Source organism: Podarcis filfolensis (genome assembly GCF_964270895.1).
Source record: "Podarcis filfolensis genome assembly, chromosome: 1".
In the NCBI taxonomy this organism is placed as follows: domain Eukaryota; kingdom Metazoa; phylum Chordata; class Lepidosauria; order Squamata; family Lacertidae; genus Podarcis; species Podarcis filfolensis.
In genome coordinates, this window is record NC_139604.1 from 69,326,796 (window position 1) to 69,344,464 (window position 17,669).

The 17,669-nt window shown below is 38.4% G+C and overlaps 1 protein-coding gene across 2 annotated transcripts in view; it reads right to left on the reverse strand.

Annotated features, from left to right (window-relative positions):
- The window catches only part of GALNT18 (polypeptide N-acetylgalactosaminyltransferase 18), a 354,194-nt gene that overhangs the window by 114,465 nt on the left and 222,060 nt on the right, over positions 1-17,669 (reverse strand). For both annotated transcript variants that reach the window (XM_083598809.1, XM_083598808.1), the window contains one exon: positions 7,055-7,221. In XM_083598809.1, the coding sequence (XP_083454935.1) occupies positions 7,055-7,221 (167 nt within the window). The remainder of the gene's footprint in view (positions 1-7,054; positions 7,222-17,669) is intronic.

Below are 17,669 nucleotides of genomic sequence, written 5' to 3' on the forward strand. Positions count from 1 at the left end.
ATCATAACTCAGACAGAGCTGTGAAAAAGTATCCAAAACCATTTTTTAAGGTTTTAAAGAACAATGCCATCCCTTGAGCTACTGCTACAGGGAAAAGCTCAGAAAAGCTTCTGAATCTTGGAGCAAAGGAAATAGCGAAAGCTATTTCTCTGAACTTGGTCAGAGAAGCTCTCTTCTCAAGTAAGCTAAGTTTAGGCACAATCCCTTTCTATAAAATCTGTAAGATATCTCTCTAGCCTGTGTAGCTGGTAAGAGCCTCAGCTCTGCTCCAGCTCTAAAGTTAGGTACACGGCAGGGGTGCCAACTTGAATAAAATGTTGTGGGGACCCAGGTAAGCCCCGCCCCACATAACTGATCACATGATACAGTGCACACACACCATTTGAATGGGAATGCCCATCAACTTTGTGGGGGCCCAGCCTCCTCAATTACCGTATTTTTTGCTCTATAAGACTCACTTTTTCCATCCCCAAAAGTAAGGGGAAATGTGTGTGCATCTTATGGAGCGAATACAGGCTGCACAGCTATCCCAGAAGCCAGAACAGCAAGAGGGATCACTGTGCAGCGATCCCTCTTGCTGTTCTGGCTTCTGAGATTCAGAATATTATTTTTTCTTGTTTTCCTCCTCCAAAAACTAGGTGCGTCTTATGGTCTGGTGCATCTTATAGAGCGAAAAATACGGTATTTTATTGTGGGGGCCAAACCCCCCACAGCCCCTAGGAATTGGCTCCTATGGTACATGGGGTTGAGGAGTGTTTCCAGAGGGCCTTTATATTCAGGTGTTACAATAAACCATGGTTTATAATGAGGGGAAGAAGGCTGGTCTTCTACTGCACTTACATACCCCCTCCCCTCCAAACATCAACTAATGTGGCTGCAATCTGTGATTTATGAGGTTGGTTTATTTCAACAAACTATAGCTAAGATTACCCCACAGTTTAGGATTTGAACATAATGCTCAACTGCCGTTAATCAACATCAGAAGTGAAAACTTCTGATCTTTTATATACAGCAATGGTGGAGGGAAATGAGAAAAGGGAACATATATTTTGGGGGGAGCCTAGGCTCATTCCTGCCCTGATACACCATAGTATATTGTGTGATCTAAACTCAGCAGTAAACAAAGTGATTCTGCCTAAATGTTGGTTCATTCAGTGGTGACTTCTCTGAGTTTAGCTCCCTTGCTCCCAAGGCTCAGGAACTGGATTGACAAGAGTTCTGTTAGGTTGAGAATGAATATACCTCACTTTAGGTGTGGGGTGTGTGGGATATGATAAAATGAAAGCTAAAAACAGTAGTTACATTGTGTGTGTTTAAAAATTGACAATTGTACTTAGTTAATCAGTCTTAGCCAGCCCTCTCAATGTGATTTATCTCCAAGTGATATGTTTTCAACTGGGTTATCAGTTATGATTAATGTGGTAATAAGAACACGCCTGATTGGCTAGGGTATTACTGACAGTGGCATATAATCAACAGCCCAGCATAAACTTTCATTTCTGACACACAATGTACAAAACTGGGGGATTAAAGGGTAAAAATGTATACAAACCTTTTCAAACATAGATGAAACATTTTTAATTTTCAGATTCTGCTTACCCAATTTCATAAGGAAAAGCTGACAGGTGAAATGCTAACATAATGCACTCTAAGTTGCTTCAATAATGAGAAGATCCAAGCTTTGTGTTAAAAATCTACTGCTCAAATGACATAGATGCAGTGACATCTTCACAGTTTTTTCCACTTCAAACGTGTGTTTTTTAAAAAAAAATAGGAATGAAGGCTTTGCAGGAGATTAATTGAGGGCTTCTAAAATATAATTGGAAACTTAGAAAAACTGTACTGGAGCTTAGCAAAAATCACAGTTAATTTGCTTGACATATGCTGAAGTGAATGAATAAGCTACTGCTGCTTATATTTCTCAAGATAAATGTAAAGAAATTTGATATGTACACGCATATACTGTTAATTTTATACTGAGTCTTAAGACATCATTAAAGTGTAAGTTCTGTCCTCAACTAACACGTAACAAATGCAACTTCAAAAAAGTTTACAGAAGACTGAATTATGGTGTGACTGATAATCTAATGCTATTGTTGAGAGAACGGATAGCAATGCAAACACAGGAAAGAATTTATTCTGCTGCTGCTGTTGTTTTTAATTTCCCAAACATTAAATAGTGCCAATTGCCATAGCTTTAACATCATCACTGTAATTATGGGATCACTATCTATTACCAACAACAAAGGTAAAGGTAAAAAGGTAAAGGACCCCTGGACAGTTATGTCCAGTCAAAATAGACTATGGGGTGTGGCGCTCATCTCCGCTTTCAGGCCGAGGGAGCCGGCATTTGTCCACAGACAGCTTTCCAAGTCATGTGGCTTGCTGGACTAAACTGCTTCTGATGCAACAGGACACTCTGATTGCAGCCAGAGCACATGGAAATGCTGTTTACATTCCTGCTGCAGTGGGACCTATTTATCTACTTGCGCTGCCAGCCTAGCAGTTCACTGGGAGCAGGGCAGAGGAAAGGGTTAAACTCACACCTGAGTGGGGGAGGGGGAGGGGGAGGGGGAGGTGGAAGGTCCACTCAACTTTAAGCTCATTTAGTGTCACATGTAGTTTGGTCCAAACAAGACTGAAACAAATGAACATGGACTAAATAAAGGATTAGGATAACCCATGGATTTGGATAAAGGAGGATCAGCATTTGTACTTAGTTCAGGATTAAGGCAATAAAATGCCCTGTGGCACTGAATCACTGTTTAAAGTAAAGGAGACCCTCTTTAGTCCCAAAAACGTGCAAGCCATGACAACGTCTTCAATGCATTGCCAAAGATTGTCTGCTGGATTAACTTTCCATTTCCCTAATTTTCGAGACTTAATTATAAAGCAAATACTTTACACAGCAGCCTTACAGAGCAGAGAAATTGTTTTGAAATTGGTGCCTTTAATACATTATAACCCTTATCCTTTTTAGGGTCACCTAAGGCAGGCAGGGGCTCTCTGAAAGGAAAAGAGGAACAGAGGCCAATAGATTGGGAATGGACCACTGATAGAGTGGAACGCTAAAGAAGAACAGTTACTATGGAGTGCATATTGCTTGGCAATATATATAAGTAAAAAACATATTCATAGTTATGGTATTACTTAAGAGTACTCATCTTTGGAAATCTGGTGCATGCTAAACAAGATTAAATGAATCATTGTTATTTTCTATTGTCAGCTGAAACCATCTTGATGGAATTACAAAGTGTTATCAGTTCATGACTGGAATTGCAAATATGTATCATTTGGGCAGTTATCAATGACTCCAAAATCTGCCTACATGTTAAGGTACTTGCCGTGGAGAAGATTTATACTAGACACATCACTGGAGCAAACAAAGCACTCTGTAACGTTCCTTAATTCATTACCTGCTTTCTCCTTTTTGTATATCTGATAATTTCTCAATGCTCCCAATTCTCTGTCCTGTGTTGTTGGATAAATGGATGAAAGCAAATAACCTTCCCATCATACCCTCTGATGGTGTTTTAAGGAACGTTTGGCAAAGGCTTGATGAAATATAGCACTTTCCAGTGGTTGTGGATTTAGATTCAGCTCTTATATTTGCTAGTGTCTGAGTTTTAAAATTTTCTTGGCATATAGAAAATAGCAGCAAGCAGAAAAGCATGGCACAGGAGGCTTATTTCATTTTAATTCCACCATATCTCCTTTTCTTTTTTTAAAACCCAAATCCGATGCACATCACTGATTCTAGAGTGGGTCGCGACAAAAGCAGTAGCAGGGGTCATGCAACAGTTATACAGAAGGGCAGGCTAGAAGGTAAGCCGTCTGCAGCGCAGCTCCTTAGAGCAGAAAAAATGCAGATCCAATATGAACGTTGTGGGTTCCAGCTGATCTATCAAAATATGTACGGTTCATTGTGAGGCTGGCTTGAAATTTAATATGTGATGTGAGGGACCACAGGCTGAAAGATGCAAAGGAGTGGTTGGCAACATTAGTACATCTGACTGGTACATGTTGGTAGCCAAGGCAACAGGACCAAAGGGATGCACATAGCTTTACAGTAACCAGCACATACATGCACACACCCCATCCCAAATAACCCTTGCCTGAAACTATGCTCCTACCAGCATCAGGCAACTGTTGTTAAAAGCTCATGGTTGTTAAGCCAAAGAGTAACCAAGTCTAAGTCATGCAGCAGTTCACTAAAAGTCCTCAAAATTATTCTCATACTGTCACATCCATTTTAACTGCACAGCCCTTATTGCATAAAAGCCCCTTGCATATAGGCTGTAGCCCTCTTCAGATACTCAAAAAACTTGTTAGAGCTCCAACTGGGCAGGGAGAACAGATGCCAGCCTTGGCTCCAATGGACAGTGGACTTGTTCCTCCTCTTTCAACTTACATGGGTTGAGGGTGAAGGTTTGCAGGGAGATTCTAGTTATGTTCAGTTGAATGTAGTTGTAATCCTTCCTTCAGTCAGAACGTCTGCTTTGCACAGGGCTCTCAACTAAGTGGGTGATTCTAATAGAGTTCAACTAAATGCAATTAGCATCTCCCTGTAGATCTTCACGCTCAACCTGTCAAGTTTGGGAGAGGAGAGGCAAGGTCAGTGGCCAATGGGATGCTGGGGTTGGGGCTGGTGTCCATGCATCTAAGCCAGTTGGAAGCCTCTCACATTTCTTTGAATGCATGAGGAGGTCTAGATTCATTTCTGTATTTTGCATAGCCCCTACTACAATGCTGGTGTTCAATAATCAAATACAAAATTCCAAAACCCATGTCCTCCTTCACTGGTGGTTAAGCCAAGCGGCTAACTAGTAACATCAGCTTAACCTACTAGCAGTAGTAACTAAGTCAAAGAAATACAGGGCATTTTATTAAAACAAGGTCCATTACATATTATTAAAACAAGAGTTATTACATACTTATATACCAGTTCTAGTGGTGCAAATGGCTTTACAATCCAATTAGAATTGATTCTTAGCTCTGCTAAGATGATTTCTCCAAAGGAAACATACACCATCTGCATGTACAAATTGCAGCATAGCCGGAACTAAGCTATTTCCTTACTTATAGCAGTTATATACAACCCTTCATAGAAAACAGATTCCAGGGCACTGTGCAATGACATAGATAATCAATTAATTAAAACCTAATGCAAAACAATTAAACACTAGCATAAGCAAACATAATAAAAGACAGCCGCTAAAACCACCATGCAGGCTGAGGGATTATACAAATTAAAATTCCTGGGTAAATAACAAAGTCTTAACCATCTTGGCTGTGAGTCCTGGAAGACCTTACAGGCTTTTTTCCACCTGGCCTGGGAGGGCAGAGCCCTGACTTGACTCCAGCTACAAAAGCTGAGGCTACTGAAGAGGCCAGAGACCATCTTGGTTGTCTCTTAGTGCAGACCCAGGTTATCGAGCCTGAGCTTCCCCAACCACCAACCGCCATGAACCACCACTGGCAAGACTGGCAGCAACAGCAGCAGGTGTGTTCTATGTTTATGATAACATTTTAATCTCTTGTTAATTGTGCTATTTTAAATGTGCATTTTATACCCGACTTCCTTTAGTAAGGTTTTCCTTTGAAATCATTTTTTTATTTCTATTTATGCATTTTCAATATTTTAATATATACAAATGTTTTAAAAATTTTTTTGTTAACTTTGCTAAGTTAAACGTGCATTCTGTAGCTGACCTCCTTCATAATGTTTTATTGTGAATTCTTTAAGATAATATTTTAGTTTCTTGTTAATTATGTTGCTCTGAATGTATACTTTGTATTTGATTTTCTCCAGGAACATTTTATTCTGGATTGTTTTACTTGATATTCTAATGTGTTGTAAACCACTTTGATATTTTTTTTCTTAAAAACAGAATGATATGAAATTAATAGAAATGAATGAATAATAATAATTAACCTGGCTATAAGGAAGGAAGTCCCAGAAGTCTTCCTGAAACTTTGCCAGGTTTGCCTTCTGGCCACAAAGCAACATGCAAACCAGAACATTACTAACTATTTAGACAGTTATTGAGATCCCACATCTACATTCCAGTTGCTTAAAAATAAGCTTAAACAATCAAACATAAAAACTGATAACAAACAAAAACTCAGAAGAACAGCTAGATTTGTAACAGCATAAAAACTAAAAACAGACGGCTTGAAAAGATCTCCAATGCCAGGGCATTTTGAAAGAAAAGAATTCAAGTGGAACTGAAAGGCAACAGACTTGGCAACTTTCTGGCAAGAAAATTGTGTAGCACAACCAAAAAGACCCCCCATCTCTAGTCACCATCCACCTTACCTGTGATGTTAATATTTGGGGAGGTTCATGAGATAGACGGTCGTCCTATATTCTTGCCCTGAGCATGTTTTCCAACAGATATAAAACATATTCAAATAATGGATTTCCAATGCAGTAGCCACAGAATAATTGTTTATTTAAATTATTTATAATCGGCCCTTCATTGTTCCCAGTGTGAGGAACATTAAAATTCAATAAAACAAGAGTGTAAACTACTTGAGGGGGTAAAGCAGGGATGGGGGAACCTGTGAGCTTCCAGATGTAGTGGGACTACAATTCTCATCATCCCTGACCATGCTGGCTGGGGCTGATGGGGGCTGGAGTACAACAGCATACATATAGAAGGCCACAGGTTTCTCATCTTAGGTGTAAAACAAAGTAAATTCTCAATGAGTAAAGCAGGTTCTCAGGTGGCAAAACAGTCTTGTGGTAATTCTTAAATGACCAAAGTGCCAAAAAAACGATACTTTCAGGTGCAAGTATAAAGGCACAGGGAAAGAGGAGAGTTTGACTATTTGTGCTCCCTATGACACCTCCCATGTAGTGGCCAACGCAAGCTTGAATAGAAAAGTCTTTAAATATTTCAGAAAGATGCACATCCTCAGGCTTTGATGATTCCCCGTTCTTGCCACTGGGAGTTTTTCGTGCTAAACAGAATGGCCACGTTATAATCAAGCATAAAGATTGCAACTGAACACAGGGTAAGACCTCATCCCTTTGGTGCATGCTACTCACCATTATTACTGTTGTCATCAACTAAAATAATCTCTTTGAGCAAATGAGCAGGAGTCCTGTCAATAGCAGAATGAATGGAACGCAGAATCACTGAGAGAGCTTCATTCACAAATATGAAAACAATGCTGACCTCAGGAAGACTGTCTGGAAATGTGAGATTCTTGCACCTTTGAAACAAAGAAACAGAATGCACTGTCAATTTCGCAAATGAAATGTAGAAGGCATAAGTTCATCCCTTCTGGTTGATACAGTCCTTGGCCATGGCCTTTATTTTCCATTATTTGCATTAGCTAGGAATTACATGGCATTTCTGAAGTCTTGTTGCAAATTTGCTACCTAGAAAAATTCAGTTCAACGTGTGGAGAGACAGCTATCCACTGAATTTCTTGAGTGACCATATTCTTTGACATTGATAGAGGGACACAGGAATGGTCTTAGATATGTTGAATAATCAAGGATATTTCATATGAACAGGAGAAAATTGTTTCCATGAACAGGTATACTCTGTGAATGAATTTTTGAAGTATTCATTTCCCACATTTCCCTATAATACCAAATACACATACTTTAATTCAGATTCCATAAATTTATCCATTTTAGTGTCACAGTTTATCTCACCCTTACCATGTTAGAATTATGGCTAATTTTAATTATTGGTTTTTAAAGCTTAAGTTGATTAATTGTTGATAGAAGAGAGTTAAAGGTTACTCCTGGAAATTACTTTGAAGTTGATGAGTTACCATAATAGGGATGACAAAAGAAGAACAGAAGAAGAGTTTGGATTTGATATCCCGCATTATCACTACCTGAAGGAGTCTCAAAGCGGCTAACATTCTCCTTCCCTTCCTCCCCCACAACAAACACTCTGTGAGGTGAGTGGGGCTGAGAGACTTCAGAGAAGTGTGACTAGCCCAAGGTCACCCAGCAGCTGCATGTGGAGGAGCGGGGACGCGAACCCGGTTCTCCAGATTACAAATCTACTGCTCTTAACCACTATACCACACTGGCTCTTCTATAAATGAGTGACAGTTGATGGATTATGTGCCACGGACTGCCTGGTGGGTTATGTGGACCCCCTGGGATCTGTGGACCACCAATTAGGACCCACTAATCTAGAAAGTAATTGTCAGTGAAGATCAAGTGAGAAAGTGTTTCAAAATGGGAGAAGGTATCAAGGGTCAAGTGCAGATCATCTGAAGTGAAAGCATGTTCACTTTAAACAAAGTTCATTTTTCCAACTTAGCCATAATACAAGACCAACATATATTTTAAGCATCACCGATTCCCCCCCGCCTTACTGAAGGCATTTGTTCATATGTAATATCAAAGGCAGCATGTTGATCACCCATACTTTATTTGACATCACCAAAATAAGGATCTGAATAACAGGTCTGTACATGCAAAGCTTCCATAATAATGTTGGTCATTTGTTCATATCAATATCTAAAACAAAACATAGCCCATGTCTAGTGGTCAGGCTAGGTTAGAATTAATAAAAGAATGCGGAACTGAAGTATCTGTTGTCATAGTCACCAGAAAACTACATACTGCACAGGTAAAAGTATGCTACAAATGCTCTCTTTCAAGCACAGCAGGCAGTAAACAGAAAGGGGCTTGGTAATTCTCTCAGAAAGCATTTCTAAGTAGACAACATTTGCTGAGGATGGTCACAAAGGAGGACCATTGCAGTTTTCTCCCCTTATAATGGAAGTTTAGTAAGCAGCGTGGAGCTCACTTAAGATAATGAGGAATCATTCTTCCATATTATTTATCCTTGGTAATCTGTTTTCAAATGTAGTTCCATCACAAATAAATTGAATTATGCATTGCATTTCTTTAGAAATCTGCCTTCCCACATAGAAGCCTCCAAAGGAGTTCAGGGCATGATCAAACTATTATAAATCCAGTAATTCAATTGTGTCATGTTCCCCAGGGAAATGTCCCTTCTGAGACACAGAAACAAGGGGCCCACTTGTTCCTGGATATGGTTTTGGAACTGCAGATGCTACCCAAACAGCGTGTGTTGTGAAAGAAGTCTGCATACCTTCAACCTTGCTTCTCTTCTTGGCTCTTTTTGACAGCCAAAAGCTCAAAGGAGTGGGGCAGTGGGGTTTGATGAAAATCAGAGGAGGACTCACACTTCTCACCTCCTGTCATATCTATCCAACTGCTATCAGCTGGGACTTTATACTGATTTCTTGGCATCTGCACCTGACTGCTGTCCCCTGTACCATTGGTCTTGCACCTTCAGAGCAGTTAGTCAATCCTGACTTGGAGGTGGATTCAGAGCTGCCATTAGACACAAACTACTTGTAGAGAGCATGCCGTCCCAACTATAGTTGATGTTTGGACATGTGAGGCCACTTCAAGTGGAGAAATGACAATGCCAGCACAAGGACACCCTCCTACCTCCGGGTATATTTGTAGAGGCAAGTGTGCTCCATAGCAAGCAGGACTTTCAGAGGAATAACTAGATACAATTTTGAAAGGCGATTTCATCAGCTTGTTTTCTATAAAACATAGTGTTAGAGCTCAATACATTTTTAAAAGGAGGAAGAAGGGTACAGCCAAGAATCGCAAGGCAAAACTAAGTCATTCTTGCAAATTAGCAATTGCTTTTAAAAAGTAATATGATTTCTACTCAGTTTGCTGATGACAATGTAGTGTACACACACTCAGAGGATAACCTCCAAACCATCCTAAATATCTTTGCAGAAGCTTACGAAAAGCTTGGCCTATCACTCAACATCCAAAAAACCAAAGTGTTGCACCAACAAGTACAAAATAACCCCTCTGCAGCACCACAAATCCAACTCAACGGTGTAACATTAGAAAATGTTGATCACTTCTTCTACCTAGGCAGTTATATTTCCACAAGGGCCAACATTGATGCCGAAATCCAGTATCGCCTTACCTCTGCGAGGGCAGCTTTCTCCTGATTGAAGTGCGGAGTGTTTGAGGACCAGGACATTCGCAGGGAAACCAAAATGCTTGTTTACAAAGCTATTGTACTACCAACCTTACTATATGCTTGTGAAACATGGACCACTTATAAACGCCATCTCCAACTCCTCGAAAGATTCCATCAATAGTGTCTCCGAAAAATTTTACACATCACTTGGGAAGACAGGCAAACTAATATCAGTGTACTGGAAGAAGCAAAGATCACCAGTGTTGAAGCAATGATTCTTCAACATCAACTTCGCTGGACTGGTCATGTTGTGCGGATGTCTGATCATTGTCTTCCAAAGCAACTACTCTATTCCGAACTTAAAAATGGAAACCGTAATCCTGGTAGTCAACAAAAGAAGTTTAAAGACTGTCTCAAGGCAAATCTAAAAAAATGTGATATACACACTGACAACTGGGAAACACTGGCCTGCAACAGTTCTAATTGGAGAACAGCCTTTACCAAAGGTGTCATGGGCTTTGAAGACACTCAAACTCAGAATGCAAGGGAGAAACATGCTAAGGGGAAGGCATGCTTGGCAAATCCACACCGTGATCAACTCCCGCCCGGAAACCAATGTCCCCACTGTGGAAGGACGTGTGGATCCAGAATTGGCCTCCACAGTCACTTATGGACTCATTGTTAAAACCATTTTATGGAAGACAATCTTACTCAGCTACGAGTGATCGCCAAAGAAGAGGAAGAAAAAGTAAACAGAACTGAGGCAAGGGTGCTACCGGGGCTGGGAAGAGCTGCTCTGTGCACTGGAAGAAAAGCTCTCATTAACCCAAATGGGAGCTTTTATTCCAACCCAAAAAGAATGTGTGGGGACCATGATCCAAACTGGAGCCTTAGCAAGGGACAGAAGAGTTAAGGCCCCCTTTTCCCAAGGGCCAAATATAGATTGGGTTCCTCTCCCCTGCTATTTTACCTTTATATAAGGCATTTGTGCTTTACTAAAAGATGCTTCTTAGAAATTTCTTATAAAGTTTCTTAGAAAGAAGGTGGTTCTTCTAAATGTTTATAAATTGCTAGATAGCTCTTGCTATCTGCTGATTCTTTAATACATCTTTATAATTTTGATTTAGCTAATAATGTATGGATAACTTCAGTAGTTTTAACACACTTTTTTAAAAAAATTGCTTTTCTGTTTTATCATGTCATCAATGCATACTGTTACAGTCATACATAGGATAATAAGAAAGAGAAATAACATAAATATAAGACATCTATATATTAATATAACTTATTTCTCCAATTTATTTGACTCTTATAAACCTTAACTTTTACTCCCACTGTTTCCCTGGTTTCCTATCTGCTATCTTTTCAACTATGTTTTCTTACTCTACTAAGTTGTTTTCATTACCTTAGTAACCTCTACTGCTGAGTATTTTTGGTCAGCAGGTTACAATTATTTTCTTGTTATTATATTTTTCCATATAATCTATATATAATGTCCAGTCCTCTTTTAAATTATTAGCATCTTTATTTCTTAATCTATTTGTCATGCTGCCAAATTCTTTATATTCTAATATCTTAAGGTGCCATTCTTCTCATGGGTATTTGGAAAATGTTCTTCTAAACATTTTTTAAAGTTCGTTATACACTGTCCCCCAAAATTCTTTTATTCTACAAGACCACCATGAATGGTAAAATGTGCCGGCTGTTTCTTTGCACTTTCAACTTAGGTCACTTTTTGCTCTAAACATTTTGGCTAGTTTACTTGGTGTCAAACACCACCTATGAATCTTTTTTAAGTAGTTCTCTTTTAACGCATAATTAGCAGTGAATTTTAAATTTGTTTTCCACAATTGTTCCCACAAATTCTAATCAATATTATGACGCACTTATAAGATAGGCAGACACATATAATATAGACAGAGATATAGAGTTATATTTTTTAAAAAATATCCATGCAATTGCTAATTACATGAATTCCAACTAATTAGGCCCTCAATTATATGTTACATTGACGTATGCATATTTACTTGAGAGGCTGGGAAGAAGTCCCATGGAACGCAGACATTCCTTTGGCCAACATATTAATTACAGTCTGGAAGCAGAAGTAAAGTACTGATAGCCATCAAAACACAGAGAGCCCAGCAATCGATTGCAGCTCTATGTTTCAAATCTTTATGATAGAATGCCTCCATTATATTGGTGGCAAAGTACAGTGAGTTAACAAGCTGGTGAAATTACCTGAGTACTAGGGATTAGGTGTCACTGGATATATGATTTCTTCATATCTACAGGTTTTTTTTAGTTGAGCTCTGAAGGAACTATCAGCATTACATTACAATAACTTAAACTTGGGATAAATTACTGTGATTTAAATACTTCCTTCTATAACAGTTCAACATGCTGCAAAAACTGTCAATGCTATTCAATGAAGCCCATAGGAGAGCAACTACTGCTGTGTAAATACTCCCTTTATTAATGTTTAATTCTCTGCAAAGAGCTTAAAGTTGCATGAATATTATATTGTCGGTTTGTTTAATTTTAATATTTGCATACTCGTGAAAAACATTCCATGAATCAGATAAGATAACCAGATCACATATAGCTTAATAACTAATAGAAATGGTGAAGGAATTAAATTCAGTTCGCATTTAAAGATGAATTTAACAAATTGACACTTTCCAAAACAACATGAGAACCACAACACAGACATCCTTGGAAATTTGCACTTATTTGAATTTTCCAATGCAACTTCTCCAATCAAGCAATGCTTACAAATGCATGTATTAGAAAGCAAGCATTAAAATGAATATATTCATTAAAATAACATACAAAAATGCATTCTGTTGGGAAAAATTGCTTGCAAAAATGTGTACACTAGTTAAAACTGATTACGTGTGTTTATTGGGAGAAATTTGAATTAAAATGCTGATGAATTTTGAGGGTGAGCTTTTTTTAAAAAAAAAAAAAGAAAATTGCTGCAGAAACATGGAGGAAAAAGAGAAACTGGGAGAATCAAAATTAACTGACCTTTTATCCCTAGTAACTAAGGAGCAGGAATTTAATTTGACTCAATGTGTCAATATAGGCATATAAAAAGCAATATTTGTAAGTATAATGTTCAGATTATTAAAAAGACCACATTATTCTAAAAGGAGAAAAAATAGAAAGTATCAAACAAGCGCAGGCTGGTTCCTAAGATAAAAGGTCAGAGTAATAATGAGTTCTTGGCCATTTAAAACTTCTGCAGGATAGATTTAATTATAGCTTGCTGATTTCTTATTGTCTTTAATAAAGTAGAACCCAGAAGAAGAAACATTAAACCATCAAAATTAATTTTTGTCACTTAAATGTTAACATTCTTCCTTGAAGGTTGAGAACAAGAATGTTCTCAGTGTGAAGAAATTATATGATCAAAGAAATTGGGAGTTTACAGCCTCAATAAACTCAGTTTTATTGATCTATATGAAGGAGAGAAGAACTTATTGAAGGTTCATGTGGGGAAAATATTGACCTTTCATGAGTGTGTAGGCAGGCACCCTCCATAATTCTAAAGTAAGTAATATTATGTTTGGGTGTGGATATACATACAAGTCTTCATTTTGGGACCAAACACTCACCTGTCACCCGTTTCATCTCCGCATCCCCACCCTCACACAAGCTTTATTATCCTGGTTTGTTAACTGACAATAAATCACAGTGGCCTGATTTCAACAATCAAATCTCCTCTTAATAAGCCAAGATATGAGTGTTTTATGCACACATACAAAATCTTTACTTCTCCCTTTGCATGAGATGTGATTAAACCAGAAGTCTCTACCTGATTGTTGTTTCCTGTTTTCACTAAACTGAGAAACTCTGGTACCAGCTTAGCAGCAAGCCAGGATATTAAATCATGCTTTCAAATACTGAAACTATTATTAACTAGAAACTTCCCGACTTTATTGTTCACATCATGCAGGGAGGAGCCAGGGAATTCATGTATGAGCAAATCTCAGATGCTTAAGTCAAGATATGGTCATCTAAATTCTGCATCTGTGTGTGTGTGTTCATTATAAAATGAAGATTACGATGCTTCAGAAGGGTAAATCATTCATTATTCTTAAAATGCACTTTGGGCTTTCTAGACAGCTAGATTTTCTAAAAAACATGCGGGCAAGATTGTAGCTAATATGTGTGATATACAGTGCAAAAAGAAAGAAACCCAACAAACAAATAATCATACATCTTATTCTTTCCAAACATCCCACTCTGTGCTCTAACTGTGGCCATTTTCTTAAAAAGCAAGGCTCACAATGCCCATAGCTGCTAGCTTAGGTAGATGCCATAGTCTAGTTTAGATGTAACAGCAAACTATAGTTTGTTGCTGCATCTGAGCTCAACAAACAGCAATTTGTCCAAAACACTTTGTGAACAAGCCACTTTATCAAACCAGAATCTGATAGGACACAGCAAAAAAAAACCCCTCTATTTGTTCCTATAAACAAACGGAAGATTGATAACTCCTCCCCTCACATGCAAAGGGAATAAGGGAACATACAGAGTAACAAAAAACCAGCCCCTTGTGTGCAGCCACCATTTATGTCACAGAACCCCATCTAGTTGGAAATATATTAACAGAAGCCTACTTCTGTACATACAAGACTCTTATGTGTATTTGGGAAAGTTGATCTTAATAATCTAATAAACACATTTGTCCAATGTTTAAGTGGAAGAAGCGTACATTGCCGCAATATAATTTTTAATGTGACATGTGCTATAAACTACTTATCTTGGAATGAAAAGTGTGAGGGGAAAACAAATGAAACTACATATAAATTCATAATTAAGGATAACTGAGGTTTTACTTACGGTAATCACACTCTAAATAGAAACCAACAACTGTGGAGTGTGTGAAGTAAAATTCATTTGGGGGGGGGAGAGAAATACTGCGTGTAAGAATAGGTATACTTGTCTACTGAAGACAGTTTAATCCTCCACTAAACTGGATTATGTCCATTTTATAATGCATTTTTAGAAAGATATAAGAAGCTCAAAATTTGAGAGAAGATGGACAAAGGTAATATCTGATATATGCTGTAAGGAACTGGGAGCATGTAGCTTTGACAGAATATTATGAGCAAACATGACAGCAGCTTAAAATATTTGAAAGGATGCTGTAAAGTAGGAGGAGAATGATGTAGCAGGGTCATTGTAAGATGGACAGAAAGAAGTAAGTCGTGGAGAAGCAAGTTATGGTTGAATATACAAAAACTGCTTCTTTCTAAGTAAAATGGGTGATAATAAAATATGATACCCAGGGTAGTTGTACAATTTCCTTCCCCTTTCTTTTTTAAAAAGGAAATTGGACAGGCTTTGATTTGAAATAGTTTAAGTGAAGACAATTTGTCTATAGATGAAGGTAGAACTAGACACTCTTCTATGCTTTCCCCCTAATTTTATGGTTCTCTGGTTTCTGAAACCTTGTTATTGGAAAGACTACAGGCCAGCTTACATAAAACATTTTTCGTCCACCCTAATAAACTCATTTTCTATCTACAATCTACTATTGAAGTTACAGGAGCACTCTTTGACTTGAGGGGGGAGAGGAGGAACACAAATCCCTAAGCTGTTTGTCTATGATAGCCAAAGAAACAGATAATATTTGCATAAGTATGTCTGGCAGATTACAACTTCATAGGTGGCCTTTTATCCCTCACTGTTAAGAAAAAGAGTAGCAGAATCTCTCCAAAAGAAAGGGAAGGGGCTAATGATAGCTACAGTATTTCAAGGGCTTATTATCTCTTTGCTAGCTTTGTCTACACCTAACTGAAAATATCAATATCAAGTACAAATACATACATACATACATACAAATACTGCATAGTTCTTGTTTGCATATCATTCTTTTTTCAGATTATAGGAGAGAGTTTCTTTAGAGTAGGTACTCAATCAAATTTCTTTATCAATCAAATTTCTATATTCTTCCTCATTTTGATATTAGTTTTTAAAACACTAGAACAGAACAGAGCTAAAACCCTTGTCACTCTCTTATATGTTGCTTCTGCCTTCAACATTTGCCTCACTTTCTGTGAAACACCAGTCTACAAATAATCCAGTTTTTTCAAACATATGTTGTCTTAAAGGTAAAGGTAAAGGTACCCCTGCCCGTACGGGCCAGTCGTGTCTGACTCTAGGGTTGTGCGCCCATCTCACTTAAGAGGCCGGGGGCCAGCGCTGTCCGGAGACACTTCCGGGTCACGTGGCCAGCGTGACGAAGCTGCTCTGGCGAGCCGGCACCAGCGCAGCACACGGAAACACTGTTTACCTTCCCGCTATAAAGCGGTACCTATTTATCTACTTGCACTTGGGGGTGCTTTCGAACTGCTAGGTGGGCAGGAGCTGGGACCGAAAGACGGGAGCTCGCCCCGCCGCGGGGATTTGAACCGCCAACCATGCGATCGGCAAGCCCTAGGCGCTAAGGTTTTACCCACAGCGCCACCCGCGTCCCTCTTATGTTGTCTTAGTGAGACAATTTTTAATCAATAAATATTGACACCCACAATCAAAATGCTTCGGATCAAATAACAGCCATTTGAAAATAGGTAAAATTATTTTTTAAATGCCATGTTGACACACAGATACACAAGTGGACTGAAGCAGAATGGACTGATTTTAATGGGCTGTTGTTTTAAAAAGATATCTTGTTTAATATTGTTATTCAGTGCAGACATTTTGGTAGGCCAATGGTTCATAATAAAAATGCTATGATATGGGGACTTGCGTGTAGGTGTGGAAGCCTGTTAGCACCAGAACTGCATTCCTTCATGGGGAACCGTCTGTGGACCACATGACAGTCTTGGAAATGACCACAGCCACAGCCACACCCCATTCATATACATCTATGCAACCCCCTTAACCCCTTGCCATGCAGGAATCTTTTGCCCAACGTGGGGCTCAAACCTACAACACTGAGTTTATACCCACCCATATATCTTTGTATCCTAGGCTGCATTTGTGATTTTTAAGATAATATTTTAGTTTCCTGTTAATTATGTTGCTTTGAATGTATACTTTACATGTGACTTTATTCAGTAATATTTTATTCTGGTTTGTTTTATTTGATGTTTTAATGCTTTGTAAACCGCTTTGATTTTTTTCTTAAAAATATAAAGTGGTATGGAAATGAAATTATTATTATTATTATTATTATTATTATTATTAATTGCAGAGCATAAATGAGTCTGTTTTTTATATAAAGATCATTTGTTTAAAACAAAACAAAGTTCTCTGAAGGCCGTGTGTTCTGCCTTCCACAGTGGTGGAGTACACACACATACACATCCGTTTTTCTAAAAGACACCCCCTCCCCCCATTTTTTTTTATCTATAACACATATTTACATGAGAGATTAGATATTAAACTACTGGTGCACTACAAGTGTGGGATTCTTAGCAAACAGAAAGGCCATAGAGCAAATTTTGCTTCATTTGCAAGATGAAGAGCCAGAGCTCAGCAGCAGAGCATCTCCAGGAAAGGGTGAGAAGGAGCCTTACTTAAAACATCCTGGAAAACCTTTGCCAGTCAGTGTGGACAATGGTGAGCACTATGGACCAATGGTCTGATTTGGTATATGGTAGCTTCCTATGTTCCTATTCATTTAAATACATACATATCACATATGTTGGCTTGTTGGGTGCAGTTTGGATTTTCTGAGCAAGGATAAAA